A 23,985-nucleotide genomic window follows, 5' to 3' on the forward strand; every position below is an offset into this window, starting at 1 on the left:
AACGTGATTGAACAACTTGAATTCATACAGTTAAGTAGCATGTGGTACAGTCATCTTTATTACATGTTGTGTGCAGTGAGTCTGGGGATGGTGAAAGAGAAAGTTCTGCTCGAGGATGGTAGCAGCAAATGACCTCACAGTCCTGTCTTCCTCAATGTTTCTTGCAGGATCAGTACAGCTGGAAGTAAGACTCATGCCTGCTTCCCACTGCTTTGAGGTGTCAGGGAATGGGAATCTGGCTGTGAGTGGTAAGTGAAAGAAGTGTAAGTGTATGCACTGTCCTACTAAAATCCATTATTTATGGACACTGATGACTCTTATTCTTGCCACTGTGCCCATCAGGGAAGATTTCCCTCCTAGAAAACACTGCTCTGAAGAACTTCCATAACCAGGCAGTTGACTTTCAGACTCAAGTAGACATGAGCTCAAAGTCTGGTCTCTTGAAAGAAGATGTTTACCAAGAGCTGCATCTGCGTGGATATAATTATGGACCAACTTTCCAGGGCGTTCTGGAATGCAACAATGAAGGTGAATTTACTTTCTATAGCAGAATGATGAGCATGGTTATTGTAATGATGAATATTTGATCTTTTAATTCAATTTGTATTGGCAGTCCACCTGACTGTGCTTTGTGTAGTAGTTATATTTTGTGTGGTAATGGAGAACCACTAAGAGTTCTGACAGAGCATTGGGAAAACTGTTATCTCCAATGTAGAACTGACGCTTGGAGTTTATAGGGGAAGCTGGGTACACACAGCAGACTTTGCATTTGATAAGCTGTGACTTCTGGCATCTGCTGAACGGCAAAATCACAGTGAGGCTTCCCCTTCCTCTTCTGCAGCAAGCACAGGGAAAGTTGTGTGGAATGGGAACTGGGTGACCTTCCTCGACTCCCTGCTACATGTGATAATCTTAGCTGAGACTGGGCGCAGCCTACGTTTACCCACCAGAATTCGCTCAGTGATTATTGACCCAGTGCTGCATCAAGAGCAGGTGTACCAATACCAGGACAACGTAGAAGGTAATGTCTCTCATGCTTGGGCTTTTGCTAGTTGCTTTGACTGCTGTGTGGATGAATGTGTGATTTTTCTAAGTAGGATGGACTTTGGGGGACCTGGGCCCTCTTAGTCTCCAAGGTATTCTGCAGCTTTGTAACAGAAGCTGCTATTCTGCAGCTTCTTTAACAGTCTGACATAGCATTGTTCATCTGATTACCTTGAATAAAATACTTGTAGCATTTGATGCAAACTTAATGTCTCTTTCCTGTCTTTCAGCTTTTAACGTTACCGTGGACCACTGTCTTAATAGCCTTAAAGCAGGAGGTGTTCAGATCGATGGTCTTCATGCTTCTGCAGCACCACGACGACAACAGGAGCGGAACCCTCCCACCCTGGAAAAATTCTGCTTTGTGCCCTATACCGAAAGTAACTGTTTGTCTTCCAGTGTCCATCTTCATGCGTATCTGGGGCACTGCAAAGGTAGAGTGGGACAGGTTTCTTGTCGCGCTACAGGGGAATCTTCCAGCCTGACAGAAGTGTCTGAGAGAAGCTGTTCATACTGCTTCAGAACATCCAAGAAATAAAGTGTTGGTCTCTGCAGAAGACTTCAGCAGGAGTCCTATGTCTGTACACTTGCTAGAAGCTAAAAGCTACTCCTGTCTGAGGTATCTCTAGAATGTGGGTAGGACTAAAGCTGTAGGGAGGGACATCTACCCTTCTATAACAGTCAGCGAGGTGTCAGATGGCACAACTCCCTCTGCAAGCAGAGGTGCAAATCATCTCCTTTAAGGAGAAATCCAGCCTAGTTGCTTCAAACACTGACAGGAGAGCTTACTTCCTCAAGCCTTTAGCTTTCTTGTTGAGTTTTTCCCTGTGAACTGCCAAGATTGTTAAGCTGACATGTCTCTTCCCGTTTGGTTGTGGACATAAGAGCATATCCAAGGAGGGAAAGTGGTTTAGTGAGGCATGCCAAAAAAAAGTTTGTGTTTGCTGCAAGAATGGAATAGGAGCAGCTTAGTCTATTGTGAAAATAGTAGCCTAGTAGAGTGCTCTTTGGATGGGGAGAAATCCACTCAGCTCATCGCTTTAATTGCCTTTTCATCAAAGGGAAAAAAAATTACTTGTAAGTTTTTACTCTAGTGATGAATTTTGCTGTATCTTGAGACACCAATTTTGTCATTCTACATTGGTGAAGTGTCTTCTCACTCATCCTTTGATTTGGCAATAGATTTTTTTAAAGATTTCTCTTTTTTTTTTCTTTTTTTTTTTCCCCCCTGCAGTGTCCAGATACTGTCCCCAAAGTTTTTTTACATATGCCATAGTGGGATTTTTATTTTAATTTTTGTAGTGCTATTTCTGATCTCAGTGAGGATGAGCTATTTTCCATCTGGTTATAAAGCAAAAAAGCATTTTGGTATTTCTGTGTCTGTGGAAACTTACAATTTCTCTCCGCAACTCCCTAAATCAGACAGAAGTTTTCTGTTTGTTTGCCCTCTTTCAGTCAGAGTCTTCCCATAGGTATTTTTGGTCGTTTAGACTGTCTCGCCATAAAACCTGCTGTTTGGGGGCTGCAACTACTGCAGAATACATAATCACGTGAACATACAGGAGCATGCACTATGTCTTTGTAACTAGGCTAATGATGCAAGATGCTGTAATTTGTGGTGCCGATCAGCTGGTGTAGCAAATGAAGGCAAAAAGGGAAAGAAAAATCTTTGGAAAATCTGACTCTTCCTTTCACTTCCCCTTCTATTCCATAGATCTGATCCAGAACTTACAGGCTAAGGTGGCAGTGCATGGGGTCAAATTAGTCATCCCTGGACTAGAAACTGCAGTGGCTGCTGCAGAGTCCTCACCCATACAGAAGGGCCTTCAGCATATCCTTGCTGCAATCTGCCATCTGGAACTAAATGGAAACCTCCATTCTGAGCTGGAACAGATTGTGACTCAAGAGAAAATGCACTTCCAGGATGACCCTCTTCTCAATGGATTGCTAGATTCTTCAGAGTTGAAGACTTGCCTGGATGTGGCATTGGAGAACATGACCAGTCACCGGATGAAGATAATAGAGGTTAGCTGGAAGCCTGGGATGGGACCACAGCTAGTGTTTCTAGGCCTTCCAGTAACATGACTGCATACTTCTATTGTTCCAGTTATAATTCTGGATATCGTTCATGTTTCAACTTGTTTTCCCTTTTCCCCCCCCCTCTTTTCTCACAGGCTCTTGCAGGAAGTGGGCATCTGTTCTCTCGCGTCAAAAGTATTCTAAACACTCAGCCCCTGTTGCAGGTGGACTACATTGCCACTGACTGCAGCCTGGAAACTCTTTCAGCTAATGAAACAGAGCTACAAGATGCTGGAGTTTCCCTTAGCCAGTGGGATCCATCTAGCCTTCCCTCTGGAAATCTGACCAATGCTGACCTGGTGGTATACAACTATTCAACAAGTGTTCTAGGAAACACCACTGAAATTCTCTCTAATTTGGCAGCTGCAGTGAAAGAAGGAGGGTTTGTGTTGTTACATACCCTTCTTAAAGGAGAAACTCTTGGAGAAATTGTTAGTTTCCTTACAAGTCCAGATCTACAGCAGAAACACAGCTTCCTGAGTGAGGTAAGCCTCCTGGAAGGACAAATACTTTTTCAGTGGATAGTCTGGAGTCTGCTGCTTGCAGATGCTCTTGTAATGAATATTAAGTAGACATCGCTTACATCACTTTCCATTGAGGCCCTCTGCAGGAATATGTAATAAACACTTCTTCAGAAGAGAAGAGTTGTGAATTTCCACATACTAGGTTGGGAGAGTAAACTGAATTCAGTCAGGAAAGCCTTTCTTAATGCATTGAAAAGTATTCATTGTCATTTGTATATCTATATAATCTGTATGAAAAAACTGGTCAGGACAGTTCCTTTATACCTAAAATAACGTGCTGCATTGTTGGGTGGGGTACAGCTTTATCACTGTAGGATTCTAAAATGCTTCAGCATCAGAATATCTCTCTTCCTTTTGATATGACTGCGGGGAGTGAGACTTTATGAACTAGTTGTAAACGAGTAAACTTCCAATATTGAAGTGCTCCCCCAGAAAGGAAGGCTTTTCTCTTGTACTTTTCTCTTTTTTTTTTTTTTTTCTTCCTTCCTTCCCTTCCTCCTCACTTTATCTGATCCCATAATGAGATACAGCAAAATAAGCCCTTAGTGTGTATGTGGGAGTGGGGCAGGGTGTCTGCTTTGTATCTGCAAACCAGTATATCATGGAGATGAGCTAATACCAATGCCGGCACAATAGGAGGAGAGTGGCTAGGGTAAGGGTGGGAACTGGGACATCACCACCTTTTGGCAGCTGTTAGACTGCTCCTCTACAGAACGTATGCATTCTTGCTGATTTGAGGGACTGTAGCCTCTTGGCTCTTCTTTTAGAATAAGAAGAGAGTAGCCCTTTTAATAGTCTAACTTTTTTTGTTTATAATTCTGGAGTGTGGTAGTTAGATTTTGAATTTTGCAATGACATGGATTCTAGCCTTTCGCTTTCTGCAAAGAATTTTCCAAAGGACATTTGAGAAGAAAGGATGAGTTCTTCAGCTTTGCCTCTTACCCAGTAAAGAGGGGAATAAAAAGAAGACTGCAAGACGCTACTGAAGCCGATAACTTAAAATCTAGATCTGTCATAAGTGTCAGTAGCCTGGTATTAGCAAACCCCTTGGATAAGATATGTGCAAGTTGAATGCACCTTCTCTAAAGAAAATGATACTACACGGGCAAAAGTGGGCAGGACTTTATATACAGTTCTTAAAGTTTTCTAGATAGGGACAGTGTCCCTAGTCCTTGATATAAAGGATTGTGCTGTAAAAACTTTCTGCTGTTTTGTGCCTGGCATATGAAAAGCAAATGGATGCCTTTCTAGGAGCCTGCAGTCATCTATATTTCATTCAGATAGTATTTCTGGATATGCCGTACATGCATTTTCACTCTCTTGGTTTTTTTTGAAATGTTATTTCAATGTAACTTATGCGTATAGGTGCTTCTTCCCTGCTACTGGTTGGCTGCTTCTCCCCACCCCTCTGCAGCTGAAGAATTTGGGTGACTTGGTTTTTCATGTTTCCTCTGTCCTGCTTTACTACTCCTGTTGCATACAGGGCTTATGTGATGTAGACTGGTAACATCTAAACTCGGTGTTTCTACTTCTATTGTTTTCTATGTTGGAATCTGTACACTGTGTTTGTCTGTGGAGGTGTGCCTTACTGCTGGAATTAAGTTCTAGACACGTTCAAATACCCTATGGGATTTGACAGCATGGTCTGTGCTCTGTTTTTTGCACACCTGGTAGTATGGTAAGACTAGTTCCCTAACCAGAGCTTCGAGATACTTGTACTACTGCTTTCTGAGGATCTTCTAGGGAAGAAGAAATAGTTTAGACATGGATAAAATACTGTAATGTTAATCAAATGTATATTTGTGCTGAGACAATACAGAACAGATGCCAAGATTTCAAGCAAAAGCTAAGAAAGGTGGACAGCACCTGTTGTTCTGGTGAAGAAGCTGTCTTTGAGGAGATTCAAAATAAAATATAGATGTGACTTGTATTTATAATTGACTTTTGACTTTCCTGTTAATTGTTGTTTTCCTGTTTTGACAGGCACAGTGGGAGGGCTTATTCAGCAAAGCCTCACTGAATCTGGTTGCCATGAAGAAATCATTCTTTGGCTCAGTTATTTTCCTGTGTCGCCGGCAAGCCCCTGCCAAAACACCTGTTTTTCTGCCAGTAGATGAGACCCATTTTAAGTGGGTTGAATCCTTAAAGGTGAGAAGTCCTGGGTATCTGAATTTCCAAATCATTACACTCTCTAAATGAGATACTTAGCATCGTTACAAGAAGTAAGTGTGCGTGTGTGTGTCTGTTCAGTTACTTTTCTTAAAATAAAAGTTATTCATCTCTGCCTTAAGGATACAAAGGCTATTTCCTTTCTCTGGTTCCTAGTAAAACAGTTTGGGGTTTGTCCTGTAGGAAGTCTTGGCTGACCCATCAGAGCAGCCTGTGTGGTTGACTGCCACCAGTTGTGGGAACTCAGGAATTTTGGGAATGGTGAACTGCCTCCGCCTTGAAGCAGAAGGCCACAGAATCAGGTATGGAAGCATGCCCTTGAGTCGCAGTTGGAGATGAGATATTTTTGTGTTAGCTTCTTTTCAGGCCTATAGCAAAACAAATAAAATGACAACTCTTTGCTTCTAGGTGTGTGTTTGTTTCCAACTTGAACCCTTCATCAGCTGTCCCACCCATGAGTCTTTCTTCCCTGGAGATGCAGAAGATTGTTCAAAGGGACCTGGTGATGAATGTGTATCGTGATGGAAAGTGGGGTTCCTTCAGACATCTCCCGTTACAGCAAGGTAACTCATTTGAGGTCTGAGGATCACTTGCAGGGACTTCAGTCTGAATGGACTTTGAATAGAAAGTGAATAGCTATTGTTAATACAATTATTTGTTGTTGTTATTTTTTTGATGGATAGTTTGGAATTATTCTGCCCTAGCTCAGAGTGACCAGTAGCATGCTCTGGTGCCAGGAGGGAGGGATGAGCTATTTAGGGTATGGGTAGTATTGCAGGGTAAGAAAGGGATTTCTGGACAGCAAATGGAGAAGAAGGTAGCAATTGCACAAGGAATTTACTTGTTCTGGAAAGTGTGTGTCTGTGTTAATACGTGTAAAGTTCTTATTGTTTCTTCTTCTGCAGCACAACCTCAGGAATTGACAGAATATGCCTATGTAAATGCATTGACTCGTGGAGACCTCTCATCTCTTCGTTGGATTGTCTCCCCGCTTCGACACTTCCACACAACTAATCCCAATGTTCAACTCTGCAAAGTCTATTATGCATCTCTTAACTTCCGGGACATTATGCTGGCTACAGGAAAGCTTTCTCCGGATGCTATCCCTGGTGAGTTAAAATTACACTAGAAGAAAATGTATTTATTACTGTTCTAGAATTTAATTCACATAATCTCCTGAATGATAGCTATGCACTAGCTAAAGTGTATATTTGTTTGGCTAGAAAGCATACTTTTGAAAAGGAGGTATAGCCCTGCTGCAGGACTGTACGCCAAAAACTCCAGTTCTACTTCCAGTTGCAGTCCCATTTTTCATATGGCAAAATTAATAAGCCTTGCTGTGAGGAAACATTACTAACCCCATTGTATAGATATCAAGTGTGAGGTGAAACAACTTGACGGAGGTCCCAGAGATGGGCAAGGTACATACCAAGGTGAAAATGTTGACGTTTCATGCTGCCATGCTACTGGACATGCTTTGCTTTTAGGGGAGAAAAATGCAAGGTGAAGTAATCTGCCTACAAAATTAAGGTGATAATGTCTTTCCTCATAGTGAGTTAAGAATTAATGTAATGTCTATTAAATGGTTTTAAAGCTCTATTTAAAGGAGAGGGGGCAGAACATGTGAAAAGCGTGTTTGGAGATTCTTATGGGCCACTTGACTGGGGCTGGGTTTCCCTTCATGACTGCGGGTAGTCTCTGCCTAAAATGGGTGTTTGCAAAAACTGAAGGATTTGCAGTAAAGCTATTTTTACCGTGATCATCCTTTCTAGTTTGTGTATCATATTTCAAAGAGGAACAAAATTGCCTCTGAAACAGGATGTTTCCATGACATTTCTCAGATGAAAACTGGAAACTAAAGCAATATCATTAAGGATAAAGAGTAAGATATGAGACCAAGTCCTTTTCCGCTACTGTCTTGTAGCAAGAAATTAACTGTGGTGACTTATGAACTGTGTATATAGTAGACAAATCCCAGCACTTTTTCTGTCTCTGGGGTTCCAACTTTCACGGACTACTGCTGTAGTAAATTCTTGACCAAGGGATTTTAGAAGAGCAGTTTCCTTTGTAAAAGATGCTAACGTTCTTTCAGGTAACTGGGCTTTGCAGCAGTGCATGCTGGGCATGGAGTTCTCGGGACGGGACCTGGCTGGAAGAAGGGTGATGGGACTGCTGCCAGCAAAGGGGTTGGCTACAGTGGTAGACTGTGACAAGATGTTTCTATGGGAGGTGCCTAAAAACTGGTAGGTCAGCTTCTGTTTTCGGATTTGTGTATGTGGTTAAGATTTGCCTTCCTGCCTCAGGCTTACAGCCCTGATCAGACAAGAGGACTGCACAATGAGTAGATTCCACTCTGGGAAATGATAACAGAGCTATAGTCTCCCAAGCAGCTGTAGGATTTGGCTTAGATTCACTGCAGGAGTTGAGTGCTGTTTTTTGTACAGTGGCTTGCACAAGGTTCTTATCTGTTTCTTGGGTTTTTGGCTCCATGTGTTTCAGTATACACTGGGATTTCAGTGTTGGTTATGATACTGGTTAGTTATGCAAATATTTTTGCAGAAGGTTGAAACTCTTGGCTGTGCTTGGCAGCTGTAGTAGTCTGCTGTATGATTGAGAACCATTTATACTTTTTGGTCTATCTTGGCAGTTTAACCTTTCCATTGTAGAAAAACAGGTTTCATCAGGAGAATTTAGTAGCCTTTTCTAAGGCTAAAAATATCTTCTCTTTCACTTTGCTTCTTAGGACTCTGGAAGAAGCAGCTTCAGTGCCTGTGGTTTATGCCACTGCTTATTATGCTTTGGTGGTTCGAGGTGGTATGAGGAAGGGTGAGAGTATCCTTATTCACTCTGGCTCAGGAGGTGTGGGCCAAGCAGCCATTGCCATTGCTCTGAGCATGGGCTGCCGTGTCTTTACTACTGTAGGTAAGTACTGAGGGCCCAATGTTATGGGGAAAAAAAATACATATATAATAAATAGAGAAAGGCAATGTGAGTGTGTGTGCATATATACACACAAATATGTATTTTTTTTTTATACTCCCCCCCCCCCCCAATATGATCTCCTGTAACTTTTGATTTAGTCTCTAGACTGAGAACAGGGTACATAGTAAATACAGCTACAGTCTATGCACTTGAAACTTCCACAGGACAGACAAATTTATCTACCTCTGTACACTATATAATCAAAAGTACAGAAGATGATCAGACTTCTTCATTTTAAATTTGCTAATGTGATCAAAGAATGTCTATCCGTTATAAGGCTTGGTCTGTTTCTGGTCTTTGCTCTAGCTCACAAATGAGCAGTAACAGCTAGACAGCCTTTGTCTTAAGGTTTGACACTTTGAGACCTTGAGAGCTTTGAAGCAAGTGCTTGATGGCTGCTCAGGCTTACAGTCCTTGGGAAAAGATGTGTGGATGAAAATGGGCTGTTTCATCATTAAAAAAAAAAAAAAAAAAAATTCTAACGGAAGAGTACTGGCATCATTCAACCTGTTCTCTACTTCCAGGCTCCACTGAGAAACGTGAGTATCTCCAAGCAAGATTCCCACAGCTGGATGCTAATAGCTTTGCCAGCTCCCGAAATACTACCTTTGAGCAACATATACTGCGAGTTACCAATGGAAAAGGTAAGTTCAAGGAATATTTTTCCTTCTTTTGTCAGCTCTGCCACATTATGCAGTTCACTTTCTAAAGACACAATGAGTCACTAGAAAACATGCTTAGGCTCTCAGCAGAGGTGAGTTTATTAAATAGCTGCTTCTCCTTTCACTGCAGGTGTCAACCTCGTGTTAAATTCCTTGGCAGAAGAGAAACTCCAAGCCAGTTTGCGTTGTCTTGCTCAACATGGGCGCTTTTTGGAAATAGGCAAATTTGATCTGTCCAACAACAGTCGGCTTGGTAAGATGAGGAATCGGGAAATACTTCTCATTAGGTTTAAGCAAGCATGACGGCACAACCTGATACTATCTTAACACAGGCTAATCTTCAAATTTAGAAAAGCTTTTAGCTGGATTACTTGTTTTACTTTTACCACTAACAATTTATGTAGTCTTTTCAACAAATACCTTCTTGGAGAAGCATACCACTCAGCATTTTTCTGGAAGCCTTCTTAAAACATGCAAAATAATTGTTATCTTCCTTGAAGTCTTTCTTTAAAAGCAGCATAGGACATGTTGTCCACAAAATGTTTGGATAGGAAGGTAGTAAGAAGCAGCATTCATTTCACATGGCACTGTTTACCACTGTGTCTGTTAGCCTGTAGATTTCATAGATCTGTTGGACTTGATGGATAAACTTTTGGGGATGTAACATACCAATTATGAGTAATAGACGAGTGCACTGTAAAACTTAGCAAATGAAGTTCATAGCTATGCATGCTGCAGTTTTGCCCTCTGTTCTGGGTGAACTTGATCATTTGTAGAGTAAAAGTAATTGGAATTTTTCACGTAACGGAGAAACTGATCTTGAGAGAACCTTAACTTGTCGTTTCACTAAATATCTGTGCCATTTTGAACAGAATATGATAGTTCCATTTGGAAAGGATCTGCAATGATCACCCAGTCTAACTGCCTGACCACTTCAGGGCTGACCAAAAACTAAAGCATGTTATTTAAGGATATTTTCCAAATGCCTCTTAAACACCAACAGGCTTGGTGCATCAGCCACCTCTCTAGGAAGTCCATTCCAGTGTTTGACCACTCTTTTGGTAAAGAAATGTTTCCTAATGTCCTCTCCTCAGGAAGCTGCAGAGAGCAATGAGGTTGCCCCTCAGCCTCTTTTTCTCCAACCCAAAGTCCTCAGCTACTCCTCACAGGACCCTGTGCAAGGCCTCTTGTCCCTTGAGAGAGTCAACAGCACCTCCCAGTTTTTAATGGCACAGGGACAAAATTAACCTGATTTCTCCTGGATGGGAAAGCAGATTTGAATGTTATAATGTGATGTGTTAGTGGAAAAAATGACAAGAATTCTCCTGTTGTAGAATGATTGCATATAGCAAGTGCTGACAGTCTCCTTTCTTATTGTAATTTAAACTTCAAAAGATCCAGGCATCATGGAAAACTTCCTATGAGGATGTTTCCTGTGGAGATGGACAGGGTGTAGTTTGTAGTCTAGCTCATCTGTGGCTCTTAACTCAGCTGGCACTAGACACAAAATGTCCTTTTTAATATCAAACTGACCATGTTATAGCTTGTCTTCCTGACAATTTTTGTGAGTGGAGTTTCTGTAACTGTCTGCTTGTAAGAGAACAACCTAATTAATACAGCACTTAAAGAGTATGTGCAAGGATGACTTTGGAAAATGTAGAATTCTAGCTACCAATGACTGCTTTACTCCTCAGACTTAAACTACTGACATATGCGGAAATGTTTCTGAAGCAGAAGATAGACTCTGTTTTGAAATGTCAGCAGCATCAGGTCATAACCAACTTGCTTTTTCTAGGAATGGCTCTTTTCCTCAAGAACGTGGCATTTCATGGGATCCTACTAGATGCAATCTTTGAGGATGGAAACAAAGAGTGGGAAGTAGTATCAGAGTTGTTGAAGAAAGGCATAAAAGATGGTGTGGTAAAGCCCCTGAGGAGTACAGTCTTCAACAAAGAAGAGGTAGAAGCTGCCTTCAGGTTCATGGCACAAGGAAAACATATTGGCAAAGTTATGATCAAGGTAATGGGATAATGACCTTGATTCTCTGATGCATCTGTCATCCTCTGTAGGTGACTATATTGGATATTTTGATTCCATTCAAGTTGAAGCTGTATAACTAGGACAGCATAGGGTTGTTGTTTTTACTGCTGACATCGTAATGAATGTAATTGTCAAGTCTGTCACTCTGATTCTACAAAGTTCATTCCCATTGATTAGAGGAGCATAGCATAGAAAGATAAGAAATGCATTGTCTATCTGATCTTTACTACTATTTTTTTTTTTTTTTTTTTTGCGTGGGGGGGAAGGTCCAAGAAGAGGAAAAGGAAAATCCTTTAAGAAGGTCTGAACCGGTTAAAATCTCTGCCATCTCCCGAACCTTGTGTCCACCTACCAAGTCTTATATCATCACAGGAGGCCTGGGAGGATTTGGGCTTGAGTTGGCACAGTGGCTAGTTGAGAGAGGAGCACAGAAGCTTATACTGACATCTCGTTCTGGCATACGAACTGGTAAGCAAAAACCGTAAAGGAACAGGAAACATGACTGCCTTTCAAAAGACCTCAATTTGTGGTTTCTCTCAATTTCTAAGTGTCCTATCAGCAAATATAATAATGTCTTGATTGCTTTTCTTTCCTCTCATATATGTATCCTCTCACTTCAAACAAGGTGTTGTCTCCTTTATTCTAAAGGAGGAAGTATCTTTTAATTTGACTTCTTTTCCCACTACTTCTTCCCTCTTCTATTGTGCTTCCTAATTCTATCAACCCATTTCCTCCCTCGCCCTGGATTTTTTCTGTAGCCTTGCTTTTTTTACCCCCTCTACAAAGTCTGTATCCGGCTACCTCACTAACTTGTCCAGTGGCTGTAGCATGGTGGATCACATGCCACAAGGAAAGGCCTATAAACTCCTTGCTGAAGATACTCTGTCCCTCAAGTTGTGTGTGTGGATGCTTACTCTTGCTTCTTCAGACAACTTATCTATAAAGACGTGCCCTATTATCTGATAACATCAGTAAGCACTTTTATTCCGTTTTAAACCGTTAGTTTGAGTACAATCGCAGCATTGAGATTTCTTATCAGTGGTAGTCTTCACTGTTTCCTCATACAAATTTAGTCATAACAAAACTCCTCTCTCTCCCCTCACCCCCACACCCACCCCCGATTTCTTCTTTCTGTTGGCAAGTTCACAATTGTACCACTTGAGCAAATACATAGATCAAGTACTTCTACTTCTGAAGTTCTGCTTGTGCTACTATATTCTGTTGCCTGTACTCTAGCTATTGTTTCCTGTCTCCACAACCAAATTCTTGTTAATTTCCCTTTGATGTTGTACTTTTTTCTTCCTTTTTTTTTCCTTCTTATGTTCTCCCAACTCTGTTCTCAACTTAGATCCATTTAGAATATTTCTGAAACTCAAGTGATTTCTATCTACTATTCAAGTTTTGTCCAATTTTCCTCTTGTAGCTGAAGCAGGAATTATTTAGCTCTTCAGAAAAGTGTAAGGAGCAGGTTAACCAAAGGTTTGAATGCTTCATCCCAGGCACTGTTCATCTTTATTTTTTGTAGGCTACCAGGCTAAACGTGTTAGAGAGTGGAAGGCACTGGGAATCCAAGTGCTGGTATCTACCAGTGATATTGGAACACTAGAAGGAACACAGCTATTGATAGAAGAAGCTTTGCAGCTTGGCCCAGTTGGAGGCATCTTTAATTTGGCTGTGGTAAGTGACAAAAATGCTAAGGACCTGTAAGAGACAGCAGCCATTCAAGCGGTGCTTTTACTGGGGGCAGTCAGGCTTCATATAGTTTTAGATTACCTCTCTGCATTTCAAAGGACACTTTGCTTTGGCCTTACCTGGTGACTAAAGGCTTACGGGTCTGGCCCCTTGACCTGGGAAGCAACAGTATTTGGCCAACAGGCTCAGTTCTGGGATAAGATGAACGTGGCCCAAAACCCTTGGGAACAAGAAAAATCCCATACAGAACTTGCCAGTTGAAGGCTGCAGTGGCAGTACTGAAAAAAAGCAGACTTACCAAAAGCTGTGTTGTCAGTGTCATGTTTCCGAATACATCTGTACTGTAAAGTTACAAAAATGCATTGTGTAGCGATACTCTCTCATATCTCAAACCACATGACACATTTAAATGGAGAAACTGGAGATACTGAAACCACCTTTCCCACACACACACCTTTTTCCACTCTCCCCAATAGGTGCTTAGAGATGGCATGATTGAAAATCAGACTCCAGAATTATTCTGGGAGGTCAACAAGCCCAAGTATTCAGGCACCCTTCATTTGGATTGGTAAGTGTCTGAAGGGAAAAACATGAACTGTTTTTATGGTCACAGAGCTGATCAAACTTTCTCATTTTGGTCTTGCACTAGCCTTCCACAGTAGCACATAGTTAGCAGGTTTTTCTGATGGGGGTTTCTCTCTCCTGCTCTGCTCCAAGGGTGACTCGTAAGAAGTGTCCAGACCTGGACTATTTTGTTGTGTTCTCCTCTGTAAGCTGTGGAAGAGGAAATGCTGGGCAAAGTAATTACGGCTTTGCCAATTCTACCATGGAGCGTATCTGTGAGCAGCGACATCATGATGGACTCCCAGGTAAGATGACTTTACTCACTGTGCAGAATAATCTGTCCCACCAAACATCCGAAGGAGAACCAGCTCACCAGAAACTTGTGCACTTGTCTGGAATGATAATGAATCTTGAAGGCTGTTTTCTCTTCTAGCTGTTACCCTGAGTCATTCGTGTGTGAGTGAAGACTGAGTATTTAACAGTACAAAGGCAATGCCTGCCTTAGCTTAGCTGTTTAACTCACTTTTGTTGCTGCCATGTGCTTTAGTTAGTTGCCCAGTGTGTTCTTTCTTCTGATTTCTCCTCCAGGCCTGGCAATCCAATGGGGAGCCATTGGTGATGTGGGTATCCTTCTGAAGACAATGGGAAACAAAGAGATTGTGGTTGGAGGAACCGTTCCCCAGCAAATCAGCTCATGCCTGGAGGTGCTCGATATCTTCCTCAATCAACCTCATCCTGTCATGTCCAGTTTTGTCCTAGCGGAGAAGGTCTCTCTGAAAACTGAAGGAGGTAGTCAGCGGGATCTTGTAGAAGCTGTTGCTCACATCCTGGGTAAGTGCTCTCAGACAAGCACTACTGGGCAGCGTGTACCATCTCAATGCTCTTGGAAAGCGGTGGTGCTGCTGTAGGTGCTCTGTTCAGCATCTCCTCCTGATATTCCTGTGATGGGGGTGTGGTGGTGTTGTGGGACTGTTTATTTTTTACTTTACACTGCTCTTCTCTCCAATAATCAATTTGTTTCTTCAGTGTTGGCTTTTCTCCCTTAGTGTGTTTACATGCATGTGCACACATACTTTAGTGTCTTGGGTTTTGTTTAGAGTGGACTGGTGCCTTTCTCCAAATGGAGAATCAACAGAACAGCCCCCAAGGGCAAAATTCCGGGACAGCACATAATAGGGCAAATACACGACTAACTTTGTTTCAAACATTCACCTCTGGATGTCCCCATACTGCAAAAAGTAGCTTTTTCTTTTTTTTTTTTTTTTTAACTTAGTCACTAACTGGTAGTGTATTCTCGTCAGCTGTCTGTCATCCCATGTGAACATCTAGTAACCATAGCTTAACTATGTGTTACAAGAAGTGCCATTTCCTCCTGTCCGTTTTGAACGTGCTTCCTTTTACCATTGTGTCCCCTGTTCTTGTGTTGAAAGTGAATAATCTGTCAACTGTACTATGTCCCACTTGAGCTGTCTCTTTTGCAGACAGAAGTGTATACTGATCTTTGTTTTCTACCAAAAGAGGTACTGATAAAGACAGTCTCCTGAGTATTACTTAAGGAGTTGTGTACAGTAACTGACAGGAAGTCTGACCTCCAGAGAACAGGCATGGCTTTTTAAAAGTCATAGGAAAGTGTCTGGGAAACTGTACCAGATGTAGGGTTAGTTTGGAAGGAGAGAGCATGTGAAGACAAAATTGGGAGAAGCTAGTAAGAAGCTTAATGGTGGGAAGAGTGGCAACATGGGGCAGTGCAAGGTGGAAGAGCTGTAGATGGAAGTGTTATTAGGAGAAGCCTTTTTACAGCTAAGGAAAGGGTGAGAGACTTGAACAATGTGAAAATTGAAGGGGAAGAGGTAATGAAGACTAGAGGAATCACTTGCTCCTGCAATGTGACAGACATCAAGTGTTGCAACCAACCATCATTGATGCTGATAACTCTTTCATCTCATGTTGTAGCTGAGGATTAGTTGTGTTAGGTCTAGGGCTGCAGTTTAAGTTAGAGCCTCCAGTATGTGAAATTCCTCTAGCTGACTGTTCTGAACTTGGTCTAGAGCTGAAGTGACAATGTTCACAGCTATTTAGCTGGGACTGATGTATCCCCTGTCATAAAGCTGTGCACATTTAACATCTACTCTAAAGACTAGATCCCATATGACCAGATGTGGGTTGTAGAAGAGGTGACTTGTGAAAGCAGTAGATGATCCTGAAAGGTAATTCTCTGTAGCTGCAGTTTATTCAGGTTTTAGGATACAGAAGAAAGCTGAGAAGACTGCTAGAGAGGTCTAGAGCTGAAAAGAAATTGGCCCTTTCTTAGTGTGCTGGTTTTTTTCCTCAGGTGTCCGTGATGTGAATAGTCTGAATGCTGAGAGTTCCTTGGCAGACTTGGGCTTGGATTCCTTGATGGGTGTGGAGGTGCGCCAGACACTGGAGAGAGACTATGACATTGTTATGACCATGAGAGAAATTCGACTTCTTACAATCAACAAACTACGTGAACTTTCTTCCAAGTCCGGGACAGCAGAGGGTACAGTGTCTGCATCAGCATTGCTACCAGTCACCTGAGTCTAAACAATTAAGCTCCCAATCCATTGCTTTCATTTCTAGTGACATAAGCCTCTATCAAATCATGAAATAAGGTTACAGCTGAAAAGCTTTTAAGTGACAGACATGTCACTGAAGTGCATTGACCGTTGGGTTGGGCCCATCAGTTCTGGGGGCAGGGTATAAGAAAGAGCATGAAAGCTAGTATCTGCCTGCATGAGTACTTTCATACAGCTCTGTGCAGGATGTAATTTGAGACATTTTACCTGTCTGAGAAATAAACAATGCAAGATCATGCTTACTGAAGCTAAAAGCATGTGCAGTTGTTGCAGAGCAGCTGACAGTAGGAAGATCCCTGTGTTTGTGCCCTGATTTAGTGAGCCAATGGGCTAATCTAGAGCAGCCCTGAGATCCTCCTTTAGGACTATGGCTACATGACCAAGACTAATCCTGAATCTAATTGTGTTTGTCTGGTGTGCTTCCCTTCAAAGAGCTGAAGCCATCCCAGCTGATGAAGACTGGCCCAGGCGAACCTCCAAAACTAGATTTGAACAACTTGTTGGTGAACCCAGAAGGGCCAACACTCACTCGTCTCAATGACGTTCAGAGCACAGAGCGCCCGCTTTTCCTTGTTCACCCCATTGAAGGATCCATTGCAGTTTTCTACACTCTCGCCTCCAGGCTTCATGTGCCCTGCTATGGGCTCCAGTGCACAAAAGGTATCTCGGTTCTTCAGCATCTCGAATTTGTAAACATAACATTCTGAATTTTAGTTGCCTTATAGAGAGAGCTTGTCTCTAGACTCTTAAACTCAGAGGATCAAGCATCAGTACCTAGAGTCTGCATAGGGTCGTGTCAAACATCCCCAGGAAACAAGAGAAGTACTAGGTTATATTGAAGTGCTTGCTTATGGGGAAATGGAAGTTGCATTGAGTCCCTGCCAGCAGGTAAACATGCAGGAGAAAAACAAGGCATGTTGTTCTACCTGTCTTTGGAAAGCAGGAACATTACTATTCCTTGTCCAAAATGTAAGTTACTAACCATAATTTAGAAATTTACATTCAAAATAATCTGGATGTTTCCAATGGGGTTGTTTCTGAGCTCATGAAAACATAATTGTCTCTGCCAGTGTCTTTTCACAGGAGTCTGTTTCTAACTTGTTTCCATGTTCTAGCTGCTCCCTTGGACAGCATACAGAGCTTGGCGGCCTATTACATTGACTGTATGAAGCAGATACAGCCTGAAGGACCTTACCGCATTGCTGGATATTCTTTCGGTGCCTGTGTAGCCTTTGAAATGTGCTCCCAACTGCAAGCACAACAAAATGCTTCACATGCACTCAACAGTCTATTCCTCTTTGATGGGTCTCATTCCTTTGTGGCAGCATACACTCAGGTAAAAGATACAAAGAAAATCATCTGTCTAGAGACCATTCTGTGTTATCAGGGCTCATATTCTGGGAGCTTACTATTGTAGATATGAGCCATCTGAAAAGCTGACAGACTTTTCTTGACAGGGGAGTTGAGAGACAGCTGTAGACAGTGGATGCTTAAGGATGGCTGAAGGGTGGAAGCATATGGGGGGTGGTCCTCATTAACTGGTGAGGGCTAGGACATAAATGTTGCTCTTTCTATTAGTGTGTCCTCTGGAAGATCCTGAGGCCTGCAAGACAAGATACTCATGTAGGGGTGCTAGGAAACCTTGCTTAAGCCTTGCTTTCCATTTTCATTGTATATTCTAGAGTATACTAGGCTCTTGGCAATTGCCACCTGTGGATTTGCTTTATAATCTGTCCTCAAGGGATCCTCCTACTCCACCCCAAGCTTCAGTCTGTCCCTTTCACTATTTCTTTTCCTCCCCTCACTGTTTTCCCAGTTCAAAGCCCTTTGTACTGTAATTGGGTGGGTTTTTTTCTAACATTCAAGATCAGGCATATCCCTCACGTGTTCACCTTTTCTTCTCTTTTCCAGAGCTACAGAGCCAAGCTGACTCAAGGAAATGAGGCTGCATTGGAGACTGAAGCATTGTGTGCCTTTGTTCAGCAGTTTACAGGCATTGAATACAATAAGGTAATATTTCTTTTTTTTTAATGTCCCTTTATGTTTCTCAAGAGGGGTGTGGATTTTTTTTTCTGTAACAGAGACAGATTCTCAGATATTGAGACTAATGGGGAAAAAAATGTTAATATTTTTCAGTTGCTGGAGGTTCTTCTGCCCCTGAAAGATCTGGAGGCTCGTGTGAATGCTGCTGCAGACCTGATAACTCAGATTCATACAAACATCAATCGTGAAGCACTCAGCTTTGCTGCTGCTTCCTTTTACCATAAACTGAAGGCTGCTGACAAGTACATACCAGAGTCCAAGTATCATGGGAATGTGACACTGATGCGGGCAAAGTCTCACAATGAATATGAAGAAGGTCTGGGTGGAGACTACAGACTCTCAGAGGTCAGTCTGAGGCCCACTTGTGACTGTCGAGGTTCTCGTGATACATTAGGGAGCAAAAGAAAAGCATGGAAAAATCAACCTTACTGAGGGAGAAGGGATGAAACCAACCTGAAAGAAATGATCATTCTGCAGCTATCATGCTCTAACAAGAATTAAAAGTCCCTGAAAGCAAATGAGTTGACTGGTTCCAGGCATTTTCTCAGGGCAGTGAGGGCTAGGAGAAGATTAGGCCTCTATATTGGATAAGTAAGTGTTTTCTATAGTTAATTCTTGCAGCTCTCTAGATAGATTTCAGATTATAAAGATGTTAAAAGGGAGTAACTTTTAGTCTCCTTCTTTCACTGGAGACCCCTAAAGTTTGTACGCTGCATGAGGGCAGACTTCTGAAGAGCAAGTGTCAAACTACTGACAACAGAGGCAGCTTTTTCTTAGTTACCTTTTGTGGACCACTTAGAAGTTAATATGTGGGTTTCTTGTGGGCCTAACAAACTTGGGTTTTCAGCCTGTAGTCCAGATAAGGTAACTGTTCTTTAGCCCCTGTTCATGTAAAACAGTTCAGTGTCTTACATTATAGTACAGATACCAAGGAAAAGGAAGCAATTTTTCACAATTATTTTCCTGCTTCTGGCATCTCCTGTCCCTTAAGACTTCTCACAAGTTATCCTGGAATCAATAATGAACGTATGTTATTAAAGTTACATAATGACCTTAAAGAAAGATTCATGGTGGTGGGAGAAAGATTAGGTGGAGGGGAGGGTTATTTGGTTTTCTTAAGGGCTTGGAAGTAGCTAATTTAGCATTCATTCTTTCATGTTGTAGGTAAATTATTCTGTTAGTATCAGGTTGGTTGGCTTCCTGCCAGGCTGTCAAACTATTGTGCTTTAAAACACTGGTTCCAAACAATGCCCTACAGCTGATCTGTGAAAATGTGTCAGAGTAAAATTGATGCTGTTTTCAACTGAGTATGAGACAGTGGTGTAAACTATGAGTAACTTAGAAGACTGACAAACTTGAAACAGCTAGATGACCGGCTGGTTGTAAATGGTGAATGTAGTTTTTCTTTTTTGTATCTGTGCAGGTATGCGATGGGAAAGTATCTGTCCATATTATTGAAGGGGATCATCGCACCTTATTGGAGGGAGATGGTGTTGAATCAATTATTGGGATCATCCACAGCTCACTGGCAGAGCCACGTGTCAGTGTCAGAGAGGGTTAACTTCTTCTGCATACTTACTGTCAATGGTGAAGAAAATGCCAACAACATTCCTTGTTATGACAGACCCCAAGGAACTCTTCCTGTTGTTCGACATCTCATCTGCTCTGCTGCCAGAACTGGGAAGTCCAGCTGAACTTGATTGGTCTTTTTTTCTCACTTTCTGGCTCATTTTTTCCTTTCCCAACTTTTATGGGTTCTCTCTCCTCCTTCTCTTCCTATGCTTTGTTTTCCCCTAGTATCCTTATCTATGTTACTCTAGTGCTGTGACTCTGTCACTGTGCACTGCTGTGAGGGTTCCCCACTGATGGTTGCTTCCTACACCCTTGGCAGTATGAAAAACAAATTTAGGAGTAGATTTCTTGTGCTCTACATTGTTTTGTCTTAACAGTATTCCAAAGGGTATGTGATAGCACTTGTTGACCAAGCCCAGTGAGCAGGGAGAGGAGCTGCAGCTGATTTCGGAGATACCTTTTGTCTGTGAAGAATCTGTCTGTAGTTAGGTCAGAAAGAGAATTCAATTGAGGCTTTTGTAACTATATTTTTTTAATTTGATATATTCTAAGTATTTATTGTGTCAAACCAGAGACTTCTTACTTGGTTTTAATTTATCGTGGGTTATAGAAGAAAAGAAACATCCCTTTTTGGAGGGGAAGGTTTATTCTACAAGGGGAGGTTGCCCATTTGTTAAACCAAAGTGCATCTTTGGAGCAGTCTGGTTTCTTTTGGTTTTTTGTTTGTTTGTTTTTTCTCTTTCTCCCACTGCCCTGCCCTGTTCAGAAAGGAAAAGGTAGAAGGGGAGGGTTCTTGCCATCATCCACTTTTTTGAGGAGAGAGGGGGGTGACGGGGAATGGAGGATGGTTTGACAGTTGCCACTCTATTGAACATCCTTAACTTTGGCGTGATAAAAACAGGCAAAGCTGTCCCTAGGCAGGTACTTCATTTATATTTGTGCAAGGTTCTGTGCCCTGCTGTATCAGAACCTTAGTAAAGCATTAAGACTATTGCTTTACCTTATTCCCTCCCACCTCCGGTCTCGCCACCCAACCAGGCATTTGGGATGGGGGAGGCAAATAGAATTCTTCGGTGGTAACTGAACAAATCCTCCTACCCCTGCTCTCCCGTAACCAAAGCTCAGGCAAACATACAAGCATCTACCCAAAGCCCCTGTATATTTTATTTAGCACAGGGTTTGCTTAAGCTGTGTGTACTCATTTTCCTGTCAGTAATGAGATCCCACATAAGTTAGCTAAGTAATCAGTTTGATGGTATGATTTTAAGATACAGTACCTTTTTAAAGGAAACTTGCATAAAATTCAGTTACATTTTCTTGCCTTTGCTATGCTGGACCTGTCCTTTCTGAAATCAGTAAATCCTTGTTACACTTATGATACAGAGGAGACCTAGGTAGCAACAAAGCACCAACTAGGAGGAGCTGTTGTGCCTCTCAGAACTGCTGTAAAACCCCAGTTCTCTCCACCCCCCAGTGAAGTATCCTGTTAGTACAGGAGCATTCCAGTGACAGGAATGGGTGGCTCTTCACTGCAGGTTCTGACCTAGTGTCTTTTGCTTATACCACCCTCTGTTGATAGTGGCTGGGTTAACTGGTTTTAGTTTTATAACATTTCTTTTATGAAATCTGAAATAAAACCAACATAATGTCAGCTTAAAGCATTTCCAAAATAAGTCCCGTTCTTTTTTCTTTTTTTTCTTTTTTCTTTTTTTTTTTAAATACTTTTTGGTCTGAAGAGTGTCTTTTTCTCTTTGGCTTTCCTAGTATTAAACAGAATTGATCACTGTTTGGCTTTTTGTCTTATTCTCTACCACCATTTCTTAATCCTGTGTTTCATCTGGAATCTCTCATTTCTTGGTATAAAGCAAAAACTGCTGCTGGCATATCTGATTTGGAGTCTGTAGAAATAATAACAATAATAAAGAGGACTTACAATTCTGGAACATGGCTTCTCGTTGCCATGATTTTGGTACCTTAGATACAACCGAACCACACGCCCACAAGATTGAAGTGGAAACTCTCAAATTATAATTCTGGCTCCTTTGTTGCGGTTTGGACAAGCCATTAATGCTACCGCCTCAGTTTCCCCATCTGTAAAATGGGACTAATAGCATCTACCTCAAGGTCATTGGGAGTGTTAGATAGGCAATGGGCATAAATGCTATTAAGTTGTTAGGTATGATGGCTAGGTGGTAACAGAAGGAGGGAAGTAGGCAATGTGTGAGGGTGAGGTGCCTTACAGCTGCAAATACTGAAGAGTGGCTATGTGAACTGGGCATATGTGCTTACTGTGAGACTTCATTATAGCTACTGCATACTATCTGTGCATATCCTAGCATAGGATACTACATAAAACAGATGTGGACTGGTTGGTTTGTTTTAAATTTAACTACTGGCAGCTGTAGTGAGCCTGAAAAGAAGAGTTGAAAGAATTGTATTTGCCTCGGTTGTATTGAAAACCTAGAAGGAAAAAGAAAGGAGTGATTAAGCAAACAGGTACAATAGTTCTGTGCTAAAGTGTTTAACAAGTCTGAATGGGCTGTATGGAGGGAGCAAGGACTAATGGCGTTCCAGCTGTCGAAGCAGGAGTTGGACAAGTTTTCTGTATAAACACAAATGTGCATGGTCTCATCTAAGCAGAGCTTGAAGATACTGGTTTAGTAATAGAAGTTCCTCAAGAATTACGTATAGCCTATATGCTCTCAATGTTCTTGTGGTTGTTATTTGAAAAGCAGGTGGTTGTTTTGGTTTGGGGTTTTTTTCCCCCCATAATTGTCTAATTATGAGCTGCTGCCCTGTAACCCATTATGTAACTGGCTGCTGAATACAGTGTGCCAAAAATAAAAACCTTATTAGCGCTGATACTGCTTGTTGTTTCTCAATAGCTTGTCAGATAGACATAGGTAGAACAATAATATCATAATGCAAAATCAAATACTGTAGTTGTTGTTTTGAGAAGACAAGGGCAGAAGCAAAGTCCTTCATATTTCCTCTTCTACCTGAAATTGAAGCGGGAGTCTCTTGTCACCTGATACTTGCTTTCCATCCTCCTTTTCAGCAAGCTTCTCTAAGACCAGCATGGTGTAATCTCGAGACTGAAAAACATAGTCCCTTATTGGCTCTATAAACTTATTTAGGCTCACAAAGTCACATTGCTATTCTGAAATGGTGGTCACTATACCGTAAATCCACAATGTAGCCTTAATAGTAACAGTAAGAACATGCAGCATGCAGCAGTGTAGTCATCAGTATTAAAACTATTGTTTTCTATTCTACCACCTTCCTGAGGGGAAACAAATACACCTCTCTTGCCAAAGACATTAGCTTAAATTGTGACCCTTTTTGCATTTCTCTTTTTTTTTTTTAAGAGACCTGGTGACTTTAAACAGCGATACCAGACAGCAGAAGCAGACACGATTTCTGGTGCTGAGACAGGTCAAGTAAAACCCAAAAGCGCTAAGCAAGGCAGGTTTTTTTTCTTCCTCTTGCAAATAGTTAAGATCAGATACCTTGCTAGTAAATCACAGTCGGAAGAAACAAATAACCCTGGAGCAGCTGTGTAAGAGAAAATGGGAGTGTTGAAGGCGAGGTGGAAAGGCTGTGTATTTAAAATAGAACTGGTTGTTTAGGCCCCTGGAAGGTAGTGGAAGATGGTAAAGGATCAGAGGAACTTGAAGCTTAGCTCTTTCTTGCAGCAGGGTTCAACACAGCCATGAGTGCTAGAAAGTTCAGGAGGGGGAAAGAAACGTAGGCTTTGACGGTGAACTTGAATTGTGAAGGCTGTTAGAGCCTGTCCCTTAACAGACTTACTGAACAATTGGACTATACATGGAACCCCACTTAGGCTCTGGTGCTTTGTTGTTGTATATAAGGATTCTGAGTTTTTCCCTTTTGAAGAAAAAAATGTCTAAAGCCCGATGACTAAAGTTACATTGAAGTTTTGACTGCAGTAGAGATGCAGCATTTTTTACATTCTGGAAGGTACTGGCAGATGAGGAAATCCTCCACTGTGCTCAC

The 23,985-nt window shown here is 41.7% G+C and overlaps 1 protein-coding gene across 1 annotated transcript in view; it reads left to right on the forward strand.

The window, feature by feature from the left end:
- Positions 1-22,830, forward strand: part of FASN (fatty acid synthase) — a 44,668-nt gene extending 21,838 nt beyond the window's left edge. Inside the window, exons 18-43 of the mRNA XM_054846129.1 lie at positions 168-248; positions 343-528; positions 842-1,021; positions 1,275-1,478; positions 2,759-3,069; positions 3,219-3,608; positions 5,631-5,795; positions 6,000-6,118; positions 6,225-6,379; positions 6,722-6,925; positions 7,909-8,059; positions 8,560-8,738; positions 9,323-9,442; positions 9,591-9,713; positions 11,256-11,479; positions 11,767-11,968; positions 13,026-13,177; positions 13,669-13,760; positions 13,910-14,061; positions 14,345-14,587; positions 16,089-16,277; positions 16,786-17,013; positions 17,469-17,689; positions 18,265-18,363; positions 18,490-18,741; positions 19,820-22,830. Coding sequence (XP_054702104.1) covers positions 168-248; positions 343-528; positions 842-1,021; positions 1,275-1,478; positions 2,759-3,069; positions 3,219-3,608; positions 5,631-5,795; positions 6,000-6,118; positions 6,225-6,379; positions 6,722-6,925; positions 7,909-8,059; positions 8,560-8,738; positions 9,323-9,442; positions 9,591-9,713; positions 11,256-11,479; positions 11,767-11,968; positions 13,026-13,177; positions 13,669-13,760; positions 13,910-14,061; positions 14,345-14,587; positions 16,089-16,277; positions 16,786-17,013; positions 17,469-17,689; positions 18,265-18,363; positions 18,490-18,741; positions 19,820-19,957 — 4,760 coding nt within the window. The 3' untranslated portion in view covers positions 19,958-22,830. The remainder of the gene's footprint in view (positions 1-167; positions 249-342; positions 529-841; positions 1,022-1,274; positions 1,479-2,758; positions 3,070-3,218; positions 3,609-5,630; positions 5,796-5,999; positions 6,119-6,224; positions 6,380-6,721; positions 6,926-7,908; positions 8,060-8,559; positions 8,739-9,322; positions 9,443-9,590; positions 9,714-11,255; positions 11,480-11,766; positions 11,969-13,025; positions 13,178-13,668; positions 13,761-13,909; positions 14,062-14,344; positions 14,588-16,088; positions 16,278-16,785; positions 17,014-17,468; positions 17,690-18,264; positions 18,364-18,489; positions 18,742-19,819) is intronic.
- Positions 22,831-23,985: the final 1,155 nt, after the last annotated feature.

Source organism: Grus americana, chromosome 18, assembly GCF_028858705.1.
Source record: "Grus americana isolate bGruAme1 chromosome 18, bGruAme1.mat, whole genome shotgun sequence".
Classification (NCBI taxonomy): domain Eukaryota; kingdom Metazoa; phylum Chordata; class Aves; order Gruiformes; family Gruidae; genus Grus; species Grus americana.